Source organism: Alexandromys fortis, unplaced genomic scaffold (assembly GCF_014885135.2).
Source record: "Alexandromys fortis isolate MF-2015 unplaced genomic scaffold, M_Fortis_MF-2015_v1.1 scaffold_35, whole genome shotgun sequence".
In the NCBI taxonomy this organism is placed as follows: Eukaryota; Metazoa; Chordata; class Mammalia; order Rodentia; family Cricetidae; genus Alexandromys; species Alexandromys fortis.
The window spans coordinates 10,780,454-10,802,739 of record NW_026067913.1 but is presented as its reverse complement, the minus strand read 5'-3'; the positions used below and the strand labels follow the sequence as shown (position 1 = coordinate 10,802,739).

Sequence of the window (22,286 nt, the reverse complement as noted above, 5' to 3'; positions counted from 1 at the left end):
TAGCTCCACTCACTGTTCCATGCCAGAGTTGAAAGTTTACAGACCACCTAGAGCGAGACCATAAAAGGCTTAAAAATAATCAACTATCAGAGATATTCACTGGCAAACCTATTAGACTCTCCTGTCTTACAAACATCCTTGTTTTGACTCCTTGCCATCAACCACAGGACTAGCTCTTGAGTTATGGACTGGGTCTCGCAGTTTTTCTAACAGTCTCAGTGGTACCCGGGATCATCCTGATGCACTGGATGGAACAAGCACAGAGAAATCTGCATCTTCTCTGCTGTGGAAATTTAAGAACACAATGGAAGGAGAGACACAGAACTGTTTGTAGCCTCACCTGGACATCTAAAAGTTATTTAGGTGACAGCTAACTTCCCTTTCCATATGATGAAGTAAATTTATCAAATCAAGCCATCATTTAAAGATAGACCATGAGTTCTGGTCCTTCCAAGACAGGACTGAAAGCAACAGAGTGGATATGCTTAGCCTTCACCATAAGCTGGACTGAGCTAAAGCTGGAGGAAATAGTGAGGCCAGGTCTAATTGCCATTGGTAGTGATGGATACATTCGTAATGATAATGACAATCCAACTTGGAAAAGTGACAAAATGATACACAGCCCCACACATAGACTGCTTTAGAATGGGTTAACATGGTGAACACTCATCCTCTTAGGAAACATCTCCTCTATACAGGTGTTTATTGTGACAGTTCATTCTGGGGAACCTCCTTTGTACACATGCACTATTGTGTGTGTGTGTGTGTGCGCACACACACACACACACACACACACACACACTGTCTTACTTATGAATTTGGTTCTCTCAATTAGCCCAAGAACTCACTGATATGGCTAGTCTAGCTGGCCAGCTTGTTTGGGAGGTCCTGTTTCTGCCTTCAGAGTTCTGGAATTACTGATAGGCCACCCAGCAGAACTTCAGTTCTCACACTTAGATGCCAAGGGCTTTATCCCCTGAAACATCTCCCCAGGCTCAGTTATATTTAACTTCACACAGCTATTTCACTTCAGCTATGGTCTAATGAGTATATGTAGTGGCGCTGTTATAGATAACTATAGTTAAATACATGTTCAAAACTCAAAGACACACATGTGATAGATGGAGACATGGACTGGTGATACATGGGTAGTTAGACAGGATAAAGAACAGTCTGGAAAGAGGATGGAAAACACAGTAAACTTTAAACTAATCCAATTCCATCAATCGATGACTTTCTAGTGCAATCTCATCTAATACAGTATCCCAGGCAGTAATGTATATCACCATATTTTGGTTAGAAAACCAGTGATCTAAAGGAATAAGTTACTGGACAGAAATTAGCATGATTGTACACGTGGCACTGCCAACTCAGTTCTTCATTGTACTATGATGCTATTTTCAGTACCTATAGTGATTATTAAACATTGTGTTGCTTCTCTGGTAAAATAATGAATACCACAGCGAAAGTAAATACAGCAGGATAAATAAAACGATTACCTAGAGGCTGGGAGTGTTGTGCATAGAAACACCTAACCTAGGGCAGCTGTTGGGATTTGAAACTGCAACATTCACACAGGTTCCTTAACTCTATGTTTATGTCCCTGCACCTTTAAATTAGAGTCTGTAACAGTGCTACTTCAAGATTAGGGGTTGATTATGAATTCATGCATGGTAAGAATGTTGAGCGCTAGGCTCCTTGGCAGATTCTATTGAAGTGTGAGCTAGTATTTTGTCTCCATTTCAGTTTGGTAATATGTATGATGTAATTTTCCTAAAATTTTCTCATTTTCCAAACCACGTTTTTTTCTCTCTCTCCCTCTCCTTCTCTCTTTCTCTGTCTCACACACATACTCTCTTACACACACACACAAAAAAAAAAAACCCAGAGAAACCCTGTTTTTCCTGACACCTGTTAATGTCTTTACATTTGATTTTAGCGTAGCATCTTTTTTTTTCCTGCAGTAATTTCCTTTCTCTTTCTTTGCTGAGTTGTTCTTATCCACAAGGATAATCTGAGCATTAGAATCGGGCTCCTGGGATGACTGTGTGATTGCTCTGGGACCTAAAAACAGACAATTGTTACCCCATTCAGAGATTGTCTCCATAAATATGCTGACTTCCATTTTGTGACCATGTATAACAGTCAGGAACAGGTAAGCTTGGACATAGTAGGATAGAATTTGCACTACAAGGAGGGCAATCTGGGGAGAAAGTTATCACAGAATAAAGCAGCCTTGAGAGAGGGAAGAACATCACATGTGGACTGCAGGAACCAGCTGAACCGAAGGTTTACCTTTTACATTTCATAAGTGGGGCTCAATAAATTATCCTATTTGCTTGTCATAGTTTCTGCTATTGAAACAAGGGAAGTCCTAAGGAGTTCAGAAACAGAAGTTTGCAAAGAGCTTATAAATTTACACAATCCATTTTTGTTTGCCAATGAGGTCAGTTGTTTAGCTCAGGGTTCTGCAATACTCTCCCAATTCACAAGCGCTGACCTATCCTAGCTTGTACAGATGCCTCTAAGATTTCATCCCAGTCACACTTCAGTACTTCCTGTCCTAGTTAGGGTCACTGTTGCTATGATGATGCACCATGACCAAAAACAACTTGGGGAGGAAAGGGTTTATTTCGCACACAATTTCATATAATAATTCATCATCAAAAACAGCAAGGGCAGGAACTCAAGCATGCCAGGAACCTGGAGGTAGGAGTTGATGCAGAGATCATGGAGGGGAGCTGCTTACTGGTTGCTCCCCATGGCTTGCTCAACCTCCTTCCTTATAGAGCCCAGAACTACTAACCCAGGGATGGCATCCTCGACAATGGGCTGAGCCCTTCTCCATCAATTACTAATTAAGAAAATTCTCTACAGGCTTGCCTACAGACATGATGGTGGCATTTTCTCAATTGGGTTCCTGCCTCACAGACGACTCTAGCCCGTGTTGACATGAAATTAGGCAGCACACTACCTTATGATGTAGGTATCATGACTCCGTTTTCAATGGAGGCAAACGGTGCTTGGTTAGAATGTCAATCTTAACTGTATCTCAGATATGAGATTGCTGACCCCTCCCTTTGCTGTTATAACCATGGCACTGGCTGGCTCTCGTTCCACAATGTCCTGATTTTTCAGCAACTGTGTTGTGGTGTAAAGCAACGTGATTCTCCCCAGCGGTCTATGATAGTTGCACTCACCATGCCGGGCTCCAGTTTTGCTTGTGTGTTTGTCATCTCTGATAGGCTTCAAGTACCCACTAATGTTCCTACTTTATTTTCTAATCAGGGAATTATCTATTCTCAGTGAGACAGTGGGACAGAATGACATTTTTAACTCTTCAGCTGTTCCTTGAGTAACAATTTGTTACTCAAGCATGAGTTCGTTCAGAGGCAGGGAAACAATCATTTGCCCCCCAGACCCCAGCAAAGCAATAGTACAGTGTTTCTCCAGTCTGGATAGGCCAGAAGGAGGCACAGGCACAGAGGCCAATTTCTTCCCGAGTTGATGCTTAGTCCTTTAGAAGAAGGAAAATTTAATCTTCGTCCTGGGCTGGTATCAGTGTCACCTGGCCTGAGTGGTTGGAAATCTCTTCAGCTTTGCCCAGCCAAATGAAATGGGTGGGTATTCCTTGGTCAAATGCAAATAAGTTACACTAGGTAATTTGAGTTACACTCGATAATTTCCTTCGCTAAATGTTACACATGGTCTTCTTCATTCTCCAGGGATGAGCGAGTTCTAGATCTCTTCTCAAGACTCGGTTCTGACCAGCTCAGCCACAGTGAATCTCTCTTCTCTGAATTTGGAGACTGTGATTTTAAATTTAGTTGAAGACTCAAGAAAATAAATGACCATCTTTCCAAATGAATAACTCACTTTGCCATCCACTTTTCATGCTATTGTCACACATTTTTACATTCTATCCCAAACTGTGTTGTGGGTATAAATTGTGATCTCCTAACTACTGTTTTTACAGCCACTGCAGTCTGTTACTATTTTCTGTTCCTATGGATGAGAACAAGGAAGCATCTGACAAGTGTTAGGCATATCTTTCATCTATACTCTGGCAACAGCATCAAGTTATTTTACTGCATAAGAGATATGAAGCGTGAGGGATCATCTCCTCTAATTGGCATTATTTCCTGACAAAAGACATGGTCACTGGGAAAGAATGATGATTATGCCTTTCTCTGAATTCTGGATCATTCCTTTGGCATACGCGTTAGCTCTTATGTGGGCAGTCCAGATTCCTTTAAGACATATCCATCTGGCTACAACTGACAAGAAAGTAGAGGATGCTAAAGGTTGCTAATAGTAATACCCACTAAAGCTCAATAAAGATTTTCTTGCCCTGGCCACTTAACATCATCAGTATCTAAGGGGTACATCTACTTCATGCAGCTTACCTACGCCCTTCCCACATCTGTACTGGCATGTTCATGAACAGGTATCAATGTGGGGGCTAGCTGTGAACATGTCATCCTCTTTCAATAGTGGAAATTAGAAGACTTTTGAACGTTGTATCACCCAGAAACTACCAAAGCAGGGTTAGGGATCAACCAAGCATGCTCACACTACTTGTGAGTTCTGGCCCTGCCACTAACTAGTGTAACGATCTTGGCACCTGGTATCACTTCCTTATATCTTTACTTTTCATGACGCAGGTTTAAAAACAGAACCTATTTTACGGGATTTTTTTGTGAGAATTAAATGAACCCCCAAGTACACTCACCAAAGAACAACTTTCAAAAGCTTGAACTAATTATTTCCTACGGCCCACCAGTTTCTGACCATGAAACTATGTCTATTCCCTTAAGATAAGAGAAATACTGATAAACAAGAATATCAGTTAAAATAATGCAAGACTGCCCAGGTATCCTTCCCTAGAAGAGTCATGGCTTACAAGTGTGTTCTCATACTGAACAAAAGCAATTTCTAGGAAGTGGCCAAAGAAAAAATTCATTCTCCGCTGTGACACAAAGTAAAGCAGGAGGAATATTAATGGTATGATAATGGAAACGTCAATGTCATAAACTCGTGTTGGCGAGACTTCAGAAGAGCACAATCCCAAACCCCGGTGAAGGCTCTCGGCTGTCACCGCAGCACAAACATGTCCGATGTGCACAGTTCTGCTTGGCTGCTTCACTTACCCTTAGGTGCAACCTTCCAATGTCTAATCTGGCAAACACACATTTTACTAAATGACATTCTGGATTTGGAATTGTGCTACCTCTCAATCCACTTTAAAGAATTTTTGCTTTCACTCCAGTGAACACAACACAATGAGCATTTTTCACTTCAGCGACTAAGAGTCAACGGAGAGCACACCACTGAAGATGGAAGCCAATGTCCCCTTTGAAGGGGAGGGATTACCTTCAGGAGAAATCTCCTTCCAAGGGTTGGGCGGATACATGAAGGCTGCATTCTGGATTTGGTCATGGATGTCTTCGTCTTCATTAAAAGGGAAGGTGCCGCTGAGGCTCACATAGATGATGACTCCAACAGACCACATGTCTAGAGAGCGATTATAGCCCTTGTTCCTCAGGACCTCAGGTGCCAGGTAGGCTGGGGTACCCACCACCGACCTCCGGAAAGACTTCTCTCCAATGATCCGGGCAAAACCAAAGTCACAAAGTTTCACCTGTTGACAGTAAGAATTTGCTGAAACAGTGAGCTTGGGTTTTCATTAGCTCAGTTCTACCAGAGGTCTTCAGAAATACAGACAATAACAACTGCCCCTGGATAAATAAATGCTACTTTCTACCGTCTATCTTTGAAGACAGTAGTTTATGTCACAAGACAAAACTGGCGTTTCATTTAAGAAAGTATCCTGTAAACCTTTTCCTTTCTGCCCCAATATCAAAAGACAACTTTGAAGATACATATGATCAGTTTGGAGCATTGGTCATTAGGGAGGAAAACATGCAAAATTATGACCTTAACTGAGGGGCTTATTTAAATGAAGAATAAGGGGTAAGGAGAAAGACGACAGAATCTACAATAACTATCAAAGTTAGCTCTGTATGGGCCAGCAGGTGGTCTCAGCACAGCAAGACCAGACACTCACCCTGACCAAGTACTGGAGACATAGGATCCCTAAAAAGAGGTCCAGCCTTTTCCTAGCACTGTGTGTAAGAAAGGGAAGCTTTCCCTGGTTGCCAGCCTCAGAGAGCATGCAGCATCCCTGGGATCCCAAGGTACTGTCAGTGTCAAAGTCGTGCTTTCCAAACGGGCCCGGAGGCACCTGCTCTGAAGAAGCCCAGCAACAACTGAGAAGCACAGATCAGTGCCATCAAAACGGCTCTGTGAGACGGGAGCGACACAGCTATCCAGAGACATACGGCAACACGGGAATGACAGTACTAAGGGGAGACTTCAAATTCAGGGCTTAAGGGGCAAAAGAATAAATAATTAAAAAAAAAAAAAAAGGAAGAGGGAGGAGGCTGCGTAGAGTCAGCGAGGCTGTCTATCTGGCTTTCTGCAGAGAGTGGCTTTTGAACTTGCCTGAGGGAATGGATCGGCCGATGCCAGCAACACATTCTCTGGCTTGAGGTCACAGTGAACGATGTTTTTAAAATGAAGATGCCGCAAAGCCACTAATATCTATAAAGAAGATCATCAAAATAACTTCATCTGGAGATATTACTAATTCCCTTCAAGACGCATAACGAATTTCAAGGTATTACTGAGGTGAACTGCAACATGAATTTGAAAGGCCAAGAGAAACCCCCACATTGACTTGTCAAGGTTCTTTACGTTCGAGACACTCAAATCGTCCACAGTTAACATACTAGATTGCTAAAGATGTTTCCATGGAAGAAGTATCATATTCTTTCATGGCATCAGATAGCCACAAACGCAGGTGTAGACAAAGGAACTCACCACCTGGCACAGAAACACTACCTCGAATATCTGCAGTGAATCAGGATTAAGTCACTGTAGTATTAAAATTTCAAGCACAGCTTTAATGCGTGGGTCAGTTTGTAAGCTACGAATTTTGTATAGTGGACTCTGAATAACATTAACACGGGTAAGAAAATATACTCCTCCCTTGCAATCTTTTCTGGTGGTCGTTTAGACTGGAAGCAGAGACCAAACAACAAGGCTAGAGAGCTGTAGTTAAACAGTGGTAACATCTGATATCGAATACTATTTTTTTCTGTCTCTAATTGATTTCTTACCTGAGTAATTAAAAACTTCGTTATGTGTTCTGGCAACCTGCCCTTTTCACTTGACAAGATCATCTCCAGCATGTCTCCATGGAGTTTTTCCATAACAACAAACACTCTTTCAGGCGTCTCAAACATACACTCCAAATTTACAACACCAGGGTGATGAAGGTTCTATTAAAGATAAATAAAGCACTTGAAGAAAATGAGGTTTTTGATACTGTTTGGCAAGCTCGCTGATTACATGAAACTGTTGAAGCTTAAAGCTTGGAGAAACCCACACTTAAGATTCTTAACACCTCCATATCCCACATGTGCCGCCTTGTATTTTTGAAATTCTAATGTTTCCAAAAACTATATCTTTATTTTCCTATGCATAGTGAAGTTATTTCTATACTGAAAAAAAATAAGTTTTAGCACAGTGAATTGCTAATTAGGATTTAATTAGACTACCATATTGAGATATGTATAATTTCGTAGGATCATCTCCAATATTAAGCATATTGTCTTAAAAAAGCATACGAGGGCATCTTTATACAATTGATATTTAATGCAGAAGAGATGAATTTCATGCATGGAGTACACATGACTGACTGAAGGAACATCACAGCCAGAATCTGCCAGAGTTGCTCTGTTTCTCAGGCTGGTGAAGAAGGCAGAAGCTGCTGCTCAGTGTGAAGATCACTGGGAACAAGGTGAAGTATCACTGAGCCCTGGTTGCTCAGGACCGTATGCTGTGCAGAAGACCTTCAGGGCTCTAAAGCATTTCGCAAATACTTCTGCAGTGAAGTAATGGTTAGCCATGGAAGGCTACATTGTGTCTGATGTGTTAGCTGTCTGGGCATTATATTATTCCCTTCTTTGATCTTTAAATTTCAGTGTTGGTCTGGGTCAAAAAAAAGTCTTTAGCCATTTGGCCGTCACTTATTTTTTTTTTTTTGTACAAAGAAACAATTCTAACAGCACAAAGCAATGACATATTTTACCTGCATTTAAGTGAGAAACAATGACAACGTCAACATAAAACGTCATGAACAAAAATTAGTAACTCCCACCTCCTGGGAAACCAAACGAAACAACAAGAATGAAGAAAGGCTCACAGCAAAAGCAAGAATCACAGGGTGGTTCTGATGAATTTCAGATTCTTCCGGGTCAGTTCCATGAGGAAAGCTGCTAAGTGCCTTATCGGAATGTATGATTAACTAGTTCCCTTCCTTTAGTTCATCTACCTGTGCACAGCTGTAGTGTTCTGGGGAGACTGGCTTCCTTAAATATCAAAACCTTCTGTCCCAGTGAGGAACAGACACAATGAATAAAAAAAAAAAAAAAAGAACAGAAGCACACTCGGCTACCTACATGATCTGAATACATGTGTCAATCCTCAAACGCCTCTACATATGCTTTTTTAACATAAGTGTTGTTAAGTACCTGAGTTGTTAGTGGTTTAAGAGACCATCCATTAATAGATTCTTTTTCTCCCTTTCCCTATCTAAATCATGGTTTCAACAGACTCATACATGGGGTGGGGTTTACTACAAGTTACATAAACTGGAAACATCCTTCACATGTCTTAGGTAAAAAGTATGGAACAGACTACTAGGATTTTTCTGCCATCTATTTTGTGGCATGTTAATTGCAACCTTGGGACGCCACAAATGTCCACTATTTAGTATCTTAACAAAAGGACTAAGTGGGATTTTTGCTATTTCCCACACAGGATATTTTGAATAGTTAAACACACAGATATTTTCTTAAAGCAGCATATTCAAGTAAAGGCCATACATACCCAACTGGAAAAGATAGTTTAGAAATGTAAGGTCATGTTGTCACTGCCCTTGGCTTTCCTTTGACAACAGCCTACCGCTTCATACATTTCCCAAAGAATACACTGAGAGACAGCTGAAAAAATCTTCCCCCAAATAAAGACTTTCTTCTGAACAATTATTAATAATTTTTTGGGGGTGGGCAGGACCTCATACTATGACTTAGAATTGACTATGTAGCTCCATTTGACTTTGGATTCATGACCACCCTCCTGTCTCAATCTCTTGAATGCTAAGATTATAGCTATGAGCTATCATGCTCAGTTATTTTTTTTATAAATAAGGTTATAATGGACTGTTGACAAAATGTCAAACTATCTCATGGATTGATTTTATTCTTGTTAAGTGATCAAATCTTTTATACCCAAGAAGAAAAAAAAATGTATATAAAGGAGCAGGACTATCTTGTTTACCAAACTCCTACATTATATTCTTTGAAATATTTCTTTAGCCTGGATAATATGATATTTAAAAACTATTTTTTTTTGGATTTTCGAGACAGGGTTTATCTGTAGCTTTTTGGTTCCTGTCCTGGAACTAGCTCTTGTAGACCAGTCTGGCCTCGAACTCACAGAGATCCGCCTGCCTCTGCCTCCCGAGTACTGGGATTAAAGGCATGCGCCACCACCGCCCGGCTCATATTTAAAAACTATTAATAGGGAAAAATCAGGCTTTTATCCCCCTGTGTAATCATGTAATTTTAAATCATGTAGCACGTGGTAATTAATTAAAATACCTGATACATTTCAACCAAGTTCACATGGCTTGACCAACTGTGTGTGTGTGTGTGTGTGTGTGTGTAAACATGAATAAATCTGGAACATCTTCTTCCTGATGTCCCAGGTAAGTGAATTTGAAAACTGACTGAACATTGCAGCAACAACCACAGTACAGTAGCCGACGAGGAGAATCCTTGCTAGTTTCCAAAGCGTACGGCAGGAATTCAGATCATACATTTCACAGAGGAGCAAGATCTGCAGGACTCTGACCATCTGTTTGCTGGATTTCAGTAACTTAATTTTCCGGAAATGAAACATTTGGTCAAGCACGGGGAAAATGGTGCACTTTCACACACTGCAGACTGATGACATCTATGGAGTGAATGTAAGATTTTTAAAAAGCTGGGAGGAAATATCATTCAGAGATCTAGACAAAATCTCCTTGACTCGAGGCTCCTAGAAAGAGACTTAAGCAATGAAAGGAAACCAGTTCCCTGAAGCAAAGCATTGGATCGGGGAGTAAATTAATTAAATTGCACTTCTGGTTTCCACACATGTGTTAACTTACACATACATTTGCCTGCATAGTGCCATATCAGCACTTAGTCTTTAGTGTGTTTGGAGTTGCTTTATTTGATAACGGGGGTGGGGGGGAGAAATTCTTCCTGGTACTACGTTGTGATACCCCATCACTGCTATATTTTCACCTTCCCTCTTGTAGGCTAGTCTACTCAAATATAGAAGATAATAGATCCAACGTATCATTCAGCATTTTTGGAGCGAAGCAGCTTTGGTTCAGCTCATACGCAGTAGGAAAAACTAAAACAAGGAATTCACAATCAGAATTCAAGACAGCTGAGAGAACCGAAGGAGAGCCATGCCACTACACAGAAGTACACAGGAGCGTGAGGCATCATTGTCAAAAGCATGGGACCGATTAGGTTCCCTCCCTTTTCTTAGGATTGAGAAAAAGCACAGCATTCTTCCATTTTCTAATCACGCTTTCTAACCTTTTCCACTGTATTTAGTATTCCTAGATGTTATTAATGCCTAATGCTCTATGATATGGAAATGACTTATTGATAGACTTGATAGATATGGAAAAGTCATCTCGTAAGGAAAACAGGGAAATACTTGTTAAAAATGGTATCCACACCAGGTGGTGGTGGTGCAGGCCTTTAATCCCAACATGTAGGAAACAGAGCAGGTGATTTCTGTGAGTTGGAGACTAGCCTGGGCCACAGAGGAAGTTCCAGGGCAGGCCTCAAAGTTACACAGAGAAACCCTGCCTCAAAAACCAAAACCAAAAAGAAAAAAAAAATAGCAAAACCGACATTGATTGGAATCTCTCTTGCTTTCTAGAGTCTTACAGTCATCTGTCTTTTGGTGGATTATTTAAGGGAAAATGTCTAGCAATGAACCAGGGTCTTTCTACCCAAATTTATCTTCTTTTGCTACTTATTTTTCCAATGAATTCCTGAGACCCGAAGGCTGAGAATTATTCTAAAAAATGGACTTGTTTCCTCTCTCTGAACAGCATATTGTACTTTACAACTGAAGGACCTACTCCTCCTCTTCAGAGGATTCCCTTGTTTCGGCCTCATCACTGTGCCTGCCTGGGTTTGGACTCCTCTCTTTCTTTAATCAACTGCTGCAGCATTCTAATGGGTCTTGTCTTGGGATTATTTTCCTTCAAGGTAATCATTAAAAGAATGTTACTCTCACCTTCTTCTATGAGACCCCCTCCAATTATGGCCATTTTCCCTACACGATTCATAATTTCATTATTTTTTGGAGGATGAAGGATAAAAAAATCAAAACAGGCTCTTTGAACACTAATGCTTGTGGTCCTTGTTCCCCTTAGAAACGGGTGCCAACTCCTTTTCTTTTGTTAGGTTCTGTTTTAACTCAGAATAGACATGACAACAAGTGCAGTCACTGGGCCTGGAGCTCAATTTCTGGAGCAGGATCTCTGAATTCATGCCTCTGAGTTTGTGTTTCAACTCCTATCACTTGCTGGCTCCTGATGCACATGAGTTAGACTCTGTGGTGCCTGTTTCTCCCTTTGTAAAATGTGGCAACAATACATACGACAATCAAGACGTATTACTCAATACATTGTGCCTGGCATTTAGAAGACCCGGTGACCACCGGGTACATCTGACACTAAAAGAATGAACTGGGCAATGATTTCCTCCTTAGTTTACCGAGTGAACATCGATGGTGCACAGAAGGAGTTCTCCTTTTGCCTGACAACATAACAAACGGCACAATCTTGTCCTCCATCTTTGCCATCTCCCCATCGTTCTTGCAGCTAATGCAAATTAGGAGCAGCGGGAATCATGACCTCACAGTTCTGTGCATCCAAAGTCTGATGAGCTCTGATAAGCTCCTCTATTGTCTGTTCTGTTTCTCTAGGCAGAAATTAAGTTGTTGGCAAGCCTTTCTCCTACTTGGAGGTTATGAAGGAGAATTGGCCTCCTGGTTTATTCTGATTGTCTTAGGATTGGAGAGGTGACAGCAGGACAGGACCTATTCATTCCTTAGAGGCTGCAGGCCAGGAGACCCCTGAGCATGCTGAACTGCTCACGTTCTTCAGGCCTCATCTACTACACACTATATGTTGAAGTTTCACATTCCAAAACACCCAGCAGTGTTTTGCTCTCTTCTCTGCTTCTGTTTGTTTTTGTGTGTGTGTGTGGGGGGGGGGTTGTGCATGGTTTCTCTGTACCTGTCCTGGAACTAGCTCTTGTAGAGCAGGCTGACATCATTGAGTTCACAAGGGTCTGTCTACCTCTGTCTCTCAAGCGCATCCTTTACTTTTAAGGACTCATGATTTAGTTTAGGCTAACCTAAACGTAAACTAACCATCCTATTTCATGGTCTCTATATCATTGTCTTTCTATTTTTCTATCGTTGTGATAAAGCACCATGACCATGTAACTTACAGAAAGAAGGATTTATTTTGGGTTTCCAGGTTCAGTGAAATAAGAGACCATTGTCATCAGGGCAGAGAAGTATGGCAGCCTAAGTACCTGGAGCAGCAGCTGAGAGCTTACACCTCAAACCACAAACAGGAAGCAGAGAGACAAAATTGAAATGGCAAGTGTTCTTAAACTCTCAAATCCCATCCCTAGTGAAGTACTTTTTCCAGGAAGAATAAACTTCCTAAGTCTCTTGTGGTGTTTTAAAAGAAAATGGCCCCTAAAGGGAGTAGCACTATTAGGAGGTGTGGACTTGTTGGAGGAAGTGTGTCACTGAAGGAGTGGGCTTTGATATCTCTTTTGCTCAAGCTTCACAACTTCCTGTTGCCTGCAACATGTGGCGCTCTCAGCTCCAGCACCACATCTGCCTGCACGCAGCCATGCTCTCCTTCATGGTCATAATAGACTAAATCTCTGAAACTGTAAGCGAGCCACCCCAGTTAAATGTTTTCTTTGTAAGAGTTGCCATGGTCATGGTGTCTCTTCACAGCAATAGAAACCCTAACTAAGACACCCCCATGACTGGGGACCGAGTATTCAACTGTTAGAGCTTATAGGATTCATCTCATTCAAACCATACATTCTGCTCCTTGGTCTCCACAGGCTCAGGGCCATATCGTGCTGCAAAATCCATGTAGTCCAATCCTCAAAGTCCTTTTAGTCTATTAATCTCAATATGACTGAAAAGTTCAGTCTCTGCTAAGAGTCAAGTAATCTTTCAATTGTAACCAAGTATAAAAGGGGAAAAAAGAAAACTACACACTTTCAAGACTCAATAACACAGACTATATGTTACCATTCTAAAAGGAAGGAACGCAGATGAGGTGAGGAAATATGGGACCAAACCTAGCAAACTCTAACCCTTGAACTCCATGTCTGATGGCCCCACTTCTCCACCTTGGCTGCTTATAAGACACATCTCCCTCTTGGGTCGGCTGTACTCCCTGTGTGCAGCTCTCATGTTTCATGGCCCTGGCACCTTAAACATCTTGGGGACTCAAATGCAACAGAAGCTTCACTTCTACAGCTCCACACAATGCCTCCATGCTTTCTGCCTGGTTTCAAGGGTTCTTGGAAACTGTGAAGGAAGACTCATAACCCCTGTTCTAGTGTAACCTTCATGATTGAATCCAGGGCCATATGGACAAGGAGGGCACTGCCAACTCTGGCTAGCTTGGAATGGACCCTGTCACCATGAGGTCACATTTGCAGAGCGTGTGCTTGTTGCTCTGTCTAGGAACAGAAAGTTCTTAGGTCTTTTCTTTCCTCAAGTTTAAGTTTGGCTGGGTGCAGGTTTGCCCTGAGGGTGCCACACACTGACTTCCATTCAAATCAGGCCTCTCCTTAATATCTTTATCTATTTAAGCACAGGCTTTGGCCCCAATTTTACATTTTATGGTGCTCCTATTCTCTTCAAAATGTACATTTTATGTTTCTTTTTGCCCCATTTTCTCCTTTTCATTGTAGACCTGCATAAGATGACTACTAATAACCACCAGAGATAGTCCATATTAGGCTGTCTCAAAATCTTCTCTGTTAAAGAAATTAATCCATTACCATTAAATTTAGTCACAGTCAAGTTCTTAGGATAAAGTCAGAAAACAGCCTCATTCTTTTCCAAAATATCACAATGGACTCTAGCCCAGTAACTAGTATTGTTCCCTTAGAAACCTCTTATCTGGGCCCTTACTGTATAACTCTTAGCATTGCTGTTTTCCAGTCTCCCACTAGAAGACATCATTAATCCCCACTTACAGTGTATGATCACTCTTTCAGACCAAATTTCCAAATCTTCCACATCCCTCCAGAAAACGTGATCAGGCCTGTCATAGCAATATCCCAAACCACTTTAGGGTGCCATTTTCTGTCTTAAGTTACTTTTCTATTGCTGTGATAAATCACCATGACCAACTTATAGAAAGGTTTATTCGGGGCTTACAGTTTGATAGGGATAAGAGTCCATCATTATCATAGCAGGTGAGTCTGGCAGCAGGCAGGCTTGGAGGCAGGAACAGCTGAGACCTCACATCTTGAACAGTAAGCACATGCAGAGAGAGAACATGAAATGGCAAGAGTCTTTAAACTCTGAAAGCCCAGCCCCCAATGAAATCTTCCTCCAGCAAGGCCACATTAAAGTAGAATAAGGTAGAAGGAGCCAGTTATTAGATACTGATTTATTGCATTATTAGTGATTGACTTAAAGCACTGATTGCACTGCCTACTTGTCCAGCGTGGCTCTATTTGCTACCTGAATCAGAATGACCTGGAAAATCACCTAAAACAATGAATGGGCCGTTGACCTTAACAACCTGTTGACTGCCACATGTGCTTCTATAAAACCCTGCCTGTTTGCCTACCCCATTTTGTAGTTTTAGTGGATAAAATGAGAACGCAAACTGGGCCTGGCACTGAAGCCTTTCAAGAGCTGTCCTGGCTTCGGTCCACGAGCGACATCTCCTCTTTCCCACTCCCTTGGGTGCTGGGTTGTTTATTTCAGAAACAGTCTCTCAACAACTTCCCTAAGCCTCTCCTCAAAGTGCCACTAACTGGGGACCAAGTATTCAAAAATGCCAGGGTCTATGGAGAGACATCTCATTTAAAACAGCAGTCTTTAACTGTATATATAAAGTACCTCTTGCCACCAAAATAGCATATATGTATGTGTGTGTATGTGTGTGTGTATCTTTGTAAGAATAGTCTGCCTAATCCATCATGCGAATCTCTCTTTTTTTTTCAGCCTATCAAATTCCTTATTACTTTTTGAGAAATATGAGCTCTTTGGCCTTAAAAACAGAGGGAACGAGTATACAAACATCTGTAAAATAAATATTGCTTACTGCTCATTTATTTGTAATTTCAGTCAAACATTGAAAAGTGGAGTGAGCATTATAAAGAGCTGTACACACCATCAGATTGTAACCATTGTTAATACTTTGCCAAAATGATACATCTAGTTTTCATCATCTTTTCTGTTCTAATGTATCTTCATATGAAAAAAAATAACATTTTAAAACAATATATGTCAAATGGACTGAGCTTGACATGATGATAGGCATCTTGACTTATAAATAATTTGACTCCCTAGAGTAACCCTACTTAGTCTTCTTACTAGTTTCTCAGAATTCTATAAATAAGCAAACTTACTACAATGTCCCATGGAGTATTTTAACCGGATCCCATCACTAAAAATGTGTCCTTTTTGATAGCAGCTTAAGAAGACAGCTACATTCTTCTTTGGGAAAGTCACTTTTGTCGTGATCATTGTAGGTGACACCACTTCTGAATGAAGTTTTGTGATCTATTTGATGTTGTTGCTGCCTGGGACTGCATTGTTCTCAGTGTGCCCACCGCCCATCATATGCTTTGTATGCACGGCTCCATCTGCATCTTTGTTTTCTGTCCCAACTCTATGTGTGATTACCCTCACATAAAGAACTGGTATATTATGGAAGAACTGGTCAACCCAAGGAGGAGGAGGAGAGGGAAAAGGAAAACATACAGTGGGAAATCTCAGTCTGGTCACGTAACTGTATCAGGAGGGGTGGCCCTTTATGAAATGTTGCAGCCTATCATGTACATATAAATAAACAATGACTGTGTTTGCAGACAGCTATTTCTGAGTGCTGCTTATCCCACAGTAGTAAGAAACGCTAATATCTCATCACTGGTATGGGCATTTAGTTGACGATAAGAACTAGCTGAACGAGTGAAAGGATCAGGAGAGTTAAGAGGTCTGCATCGTTCTAGATTTCAGTGTCTCTGGCCTGAGAGTGTATGAAACTGAAACCCAAGCTGCTTTTGTCCTGTGGCTTGGGAAAATCTCAAAGATACGGGTGTGAGCTATTATTTTGAGATCAGAATGAGAGGAAGACAATTGGAATTTTGGGGAGGAGGAGAGGAAAGAACAGTCAGAGATTGAAGCGGTAGAACACCGTCCTTTCCTGCCAATCAACTTGCATTCTGGATCTGATGAATATCTCCTTGCAGAAAGTAGGCTTTGCAACTAACTGCTCAGAACCACACTCTTGTAGTAGCTAAATACTGTAGAAGCTTGAAAATTTTCCAGGATCATTATAAGTACCTGGATAGTGAGGCTTTGGGTGGGAACAGGAAGCCAGGAAAAGGAATAACATTAAAAACTAACCCCAAATTTAGCACCTCCAAATACCCAATGAATAAGGGAACTATTCTGACAAATACTAGATCATCTTGGTTATAAGAACCATGTGCAATCCAGAGGATCTAGCAAGGCAGATGACTCCATGGAAAAGTGTAGAGGAAACCCAGGGTATTCAGTTCGAATAGGGCATTCAAGAGTTCATTCATATCCTTGTATTTGTTTTTATACCCAGAATGAGACAACTCCTGTTGTGAAAGGCACAGCCCTTTATTTTCCCTTTTTTAGACCAATTGTCACAGAAATTGGATATAGGCAAAGCTTGTATTGCTTCCTCTTCCTCAATAATCAAAAGACCATGGCTTCACAGTTGATACCTATGTCCTAACCCTTGAATATATTCTCCGGAAAGACATTCCGGAGCTTGGTAGGGGGGAATTAAACTCAAGATTTAGGTAGTAAAGAGAGTACTGGGGAGGAGGAGCACAAAATAAAGCCTTTAAACCCTTCCTACTTCTGGACAGGTATCAGTCAGAACACTGCCCAGTCTGGTACACTAAGATCTGAGGGACCAGAATTCAACTGGAGCAGGCTGAGATTCTGACAACTTTCAGTAGTACTTGGATAGCCCTGTTTGGCAGGTAAAGGGGACGAAGGTTGTTTGCAGGTGATTCCTGTAATGGATAGAGTTAAATGGGGACGATGTGAAATGTCTGTGGGCACGAAAAGACTGTTGCCCGTTCCAACTGCCAGCACCTGTGGTTACCAGCAGAAGATTGACACACTATTGGTACCAGTAACTCTGAAATGGAGGTGAGGAGAGGCTACGAGGACCCATTTCTCTGTAAGGCTATAGGCAGCTAAAGGTTGCGTAAAGAAGGGCTCATAAGGTCCACCCCTACCCAATGCCATTTACATGGTTACTAGTTGCTGCAAAAGACGGTTCTTGGTGGTATACTCCATATGCTCCAGAAAATAAACCTAAATAAAATTATTGGTTCATTTAGGTAGACATAAGTGGAATTCTCTGTCTAATTCCCTATCTGTGGTGAAGAGATGGTTGCTCATCTCCCTGGGAAAACACACACTAAGCACAACAAAGTGATGCTATTCACACTGCAGTGTCTAACATTATCCAGGTACTAGATAGCATCATGCCCTCCATTGCATATGGCTAACTAGCTCTTTACCTTAGCTATGGCATCTTCGACACTCCTTTGCAATCAGTACCAGCTCAGTCTTCCTTGACTTGAGAGGGGAAATGACAGCGTAGGAATTGCCTCAGGAATATATTCCTCAGTTCCACTGTGTCCGTGATATTGTGATAACCAGTGATTATATTCTTATATGACATAGTAGAATAAATGCAGGTTTTTTAACCCCAAGACTCAAGCCCCCCCCCCCCCGATATCCAAGAATTTCCTACATGTGGAGGTCTGGTTGCACCTGCACATGCCACCAATAAAGTACACACCTTCCCCATCTGCCTAAGGGAAAGGATGTTGAGGCTTTGGCTCCCCTGGAAGTATGGCAATGCAGTCAGGTGCACGGCACGGGGCACGTCTGTCTCTCCGACAAGACCATGTTCAAAAGTACCATTAGGGTACGGGTCATAACACTGGAAAGTAGGTAAAATTAGATGGCATTTTCATTGGCCACATATCTCTCAGATCCTATGAGACACACTCACCTTACTGGATGGACTGAAGGCCTTGGAGCCAACTTAATTTACTCAATATTCATGTGGCTGACATACTCTGTGGTTCTGACTCCTGCTGCAAAGACCATCTATATCCATGATGTTCAAATAACGCACACTATACTACCAGAGTTGCTGTAGACATATAAAACTAACAAATGATATGGCTGCTAGGCTCCTTGGTCTGGCATAACACACCACTGTCAGTTTTAGAAGGCACTCATAGATGGAGCCCTACTGGGCAGGTCTATGTTCCAGCTCACCAGACCCCGCTGCTGTCTCTGAGTTGGTAGCAAGGGAAGCTTTACAGTCAGCATGCCTCTTGGTACAAGGAATGTGCTTGACTGGTTGGTATTTTCTTAAGATGCATTCTGTTCTGGATGAAGCATTAATCAGTGCATATGACTGTCCTTCTGATCTAGACTGGGGATTTGCTAGGTCTTGCAACCAGGAACACACATCTAATCGTAAGTTCATTAGTGAATCACACTCTGTGCCACACCGGACCTTTCTGTTTTGTGTGCAAAGCCCTCTTAGGTGGCACTGACGTGCACTGGGCCCAGCTAATGACAGACTACTAGGCTTTATCCTTTCTTGAGAAATAGAGTAGATGAAATGGTACAAATTAATGAACAAGAGAATAATCATTTATGAAAGCAAGGAACTAGTGTAGTGCTTTCCTTACATTTACGAGATGGAAGATAAATTCTGGGATATGAAAGTCCTGTTAAACTTATTTAATTCTTATTAAAATCCATGAGCATTCTGTCCTAATGATCTTAAGGCACCTGTCGTTTATTTCTTTCTTGTATACATAAGAGAACACTGGCTAGTGGGGAGAGTAAACCACGCTGCTTTTCCTTGGAAAATTGAGGAAATGAAGGCTGTGCTGCAGAGAATTTCTCTCAAAGATGCCTTGGGCTGTTTGCAGGACAGGTTGTGACAGCACTTCCTGAGAAGATATGGCACCATAATGGCACAGTTTAATTCTCTTATTGGCACCCTGCTGTGTTCTGAAGCCTTGGCTATGAAGCTGGTGCCTCTACTCTGGGGTCAGCAGGCCAACCTCCACGATGGACAGAGAAAGCTCCCTCTACCAAATGAGATCCGTAGTTGTTGCATGTGCATATGGTTCTATTTCGTAACTGTGGAAGATTATGATTCAGTCAGTTTCCATTTCAGCTGTGACCTTTTAAGGGCTTACATATTTAGAAAATTTCAGATGAAAAAAAAACTATGAAATTCACATTGATGTTATCTTAGGACAAAGTAAAGTTAACACACATTGTTAAGAGAATATATGCTCACAGCGGTACTTCAGCAAGACTAGATATAAGAACTGACACATCCTTCCCTGCATAAGTGTGGCTCTTATTTTTACATCAGTGAGGCCACAAGCTAACTTAACCCAACGAATTCTGGAGTCTCAGATGTACTCAAATATTCACTGTATATATAGTTTCCTTATGAAAGATGCCATCACAACTGATGTGCAGTTATATTTCTGTTCCAGCACTAATCGGTTCAGATTGACCCTACCTTAATGTTGTTCAAAAATATGATGCAGACACGGTAGCTCTTGGCCACAATCCCAGCATCAGGAGACTGAGATGGTACTGCCATGATTTTGAGAAGAGTCTGAGATAAACAATTCAAATTGAATTCCATGCTAGTCTAGGTTACAACCATAGACACACACACACACACACACAAAGAGAGCCTTTGTCAAATAAGGTGGGAGTAAGCACTAACATGTGAATTGTACTCTAGCCTCCATATACAGCATGTGTGCACCCACATGCATACAAACACACACACACCATATATACACACATGCAAAAAAAATAAATATGTTCAACGGTATACATGTTGGGGGTGGGTAGGTGTACATGCCAGGCTAGGTAGCCCATGAGTTCCCATAGATTCTCCTATCTTGAACGCACATCTCGCCATAGTCATGCAGTGATAACAGATACACAGAATTATTCATGGTTTTACATGGGTACTGAGCATATGAGCTTTGGTCCTCACAACTATGTGGCAGTACTTTATCCATCGAGTTAGCTATATAGTCTGGGTTACCTCTATTTATTAATGGCAACAGACATGCTTCATTTTGGCGTCAAGAAAGAGTGTGGATTTGGGGGAGTTATCTCATGATTAAGAAACCAGTGTTTTATACATACTTATGTGAAATCTGCTGTAACCCTTTTGATTCTACTAAGTGGAATTGTCTCAGTAGCAAGATTAGGGACGGGTGAGGGGAACAAAATCAATATCTGTTTAGTAAAAAGATTCCTTAATGTTCTCATTTGTATATATCCTTGAACATGCCCAGACATTACTCAGTCATTCTCAGGTTCTCCAAGTCTGGGAGGCTTCCATCGAGCTTTAGATTTCAGCGCTGCTACAGACATGCAGTAAATATAACGAGTTTCCTCCTTTTCTTACGAAAGGAGAGACAGATACATGCAAACAGAAGCCAAGATGCTGAGAAGAAACAGGCAAACCCTGTCATCTCTCAGGCTGTTCCGCCCCTTCTCAACTTTTAAACATACTGGCTCATATAGAATGTCATGATCTCTACCCATCCTCAGGAATCTTTCAAGCAAATCAAAAGAATGAGAAAAGACTCGCGGACCATGATAAAATATTTGTACATTTTATCACACTTTATAATGGACTGCTCTTAAATATTTCCAAAGAGTTTCCAAAACTTAACAATAAAAAATCCCGAGATAAAAAATGAGCCAAGATTTGACACCTCACAAAATATACAGTCAGAAACAAACCTACATTAAAAAAAGCTCTCCATCACATATCATCAAGGGAATTCAAATTAAGTACCACATCAGTACACCCTATTAGAACTGTAGTAGACACCTGGGCATCAGTAACAGCAGAATATAATGAGGCAATGGAGCTGCAGTGCTCTTGTTTGAAGACACGGGAATGAGTGTTACAAGTAAGATACATAGATGGGTCGATGTATGAGGTCAAAAAGTCAGTTGAGGAACAGACAGGTATTAGTTATTATCTATAATATCTTAACATCTCTCACAGGATTGGAGCTCAGTGACTAGCTATACTGCCTGGTCAAAACTGCAGAAGCATACCTCCTTCTGTGTCCAGCTTTTTCTCCTGGGGGCTGTTGAACTGAACTCCAGTCCCCATGCTTCTTTGGCAGTACTTTACACACTTCAGCTATGTCCCTAGCTTCAACACGTAAAACAGATTTTTTTTAATGGTTACAGCCTAGCAAGTGCTAAGATATAAATACAAGACCTGGCATGCTAACCGTGGTTAAGGGCATGCTTGTGAAGAGATCCCTGTGCTACACCGCTGCCCAAAGGCACAAAACACCAGCTTCAGACACTCTGAGATCCATAAAAGCATCTTATCTTTCTATACAAAGCGGCCCAAGATTTTAAGTTGTCATTATCCCCTTAGGCTTTGTTTCTCCCACCTCTCTCTCTCACTTTCCTTATCTCTTTCTCTTACTAGATCATGTTACGTAATCCAAATCGGTGTCCAGCTAGTAATTCTACTGCTTCCACCTAACCTACACATTGAGATTATAGGCTTCTGCTCTATTTACACTCAAAGCCCAATAAAGGGGAATTAAATGAAACAGTAAATGCAGAGAATTAAACTGCTTTGTTATTAATACATAATCATAAATTTCAACAAAACTGTTAATCAAAATTAGCATTAATGTGTAGAAGTAGGAATTTATGGCGGATGTAAAAACACATGCACTTAACAGGCACATATA

General features: G+C 41.3%; 1 protein-coding gene across 2 annotated transcripts in view; it reads right to left on the bottom strand.

Annotated features, from left to right (window-relative positions):
* The window catches only part of Prkd1 (protein kinase D1), a 287,212-nt gene that overhangs the window by 17,737 nt on the left and 247,189 nt on the right, over positions 1-22,286 (bottom strand). For both annotated transcript variants that reach the window (XM_050138894.1, XM_050138895.1), the window contains exons 14-16: positions 7,182-7,343; positions 6,505-6,603; positions 5,374-5,641 (exon numbers count right to left, since the gene is read on the bottom strand). In XM_050138894.1, coding sequence (XP_049994851.1) covers positions 5,374-5,641; positions 6,505-6,603; positions 7,182-7,343 — 529 coding nt within the window. The remainder of the gene's footprint in view (positions 1-5,373; positions 5,642-6,504; positions 6,604-7,181; positions 7,344-22,286) is intronic.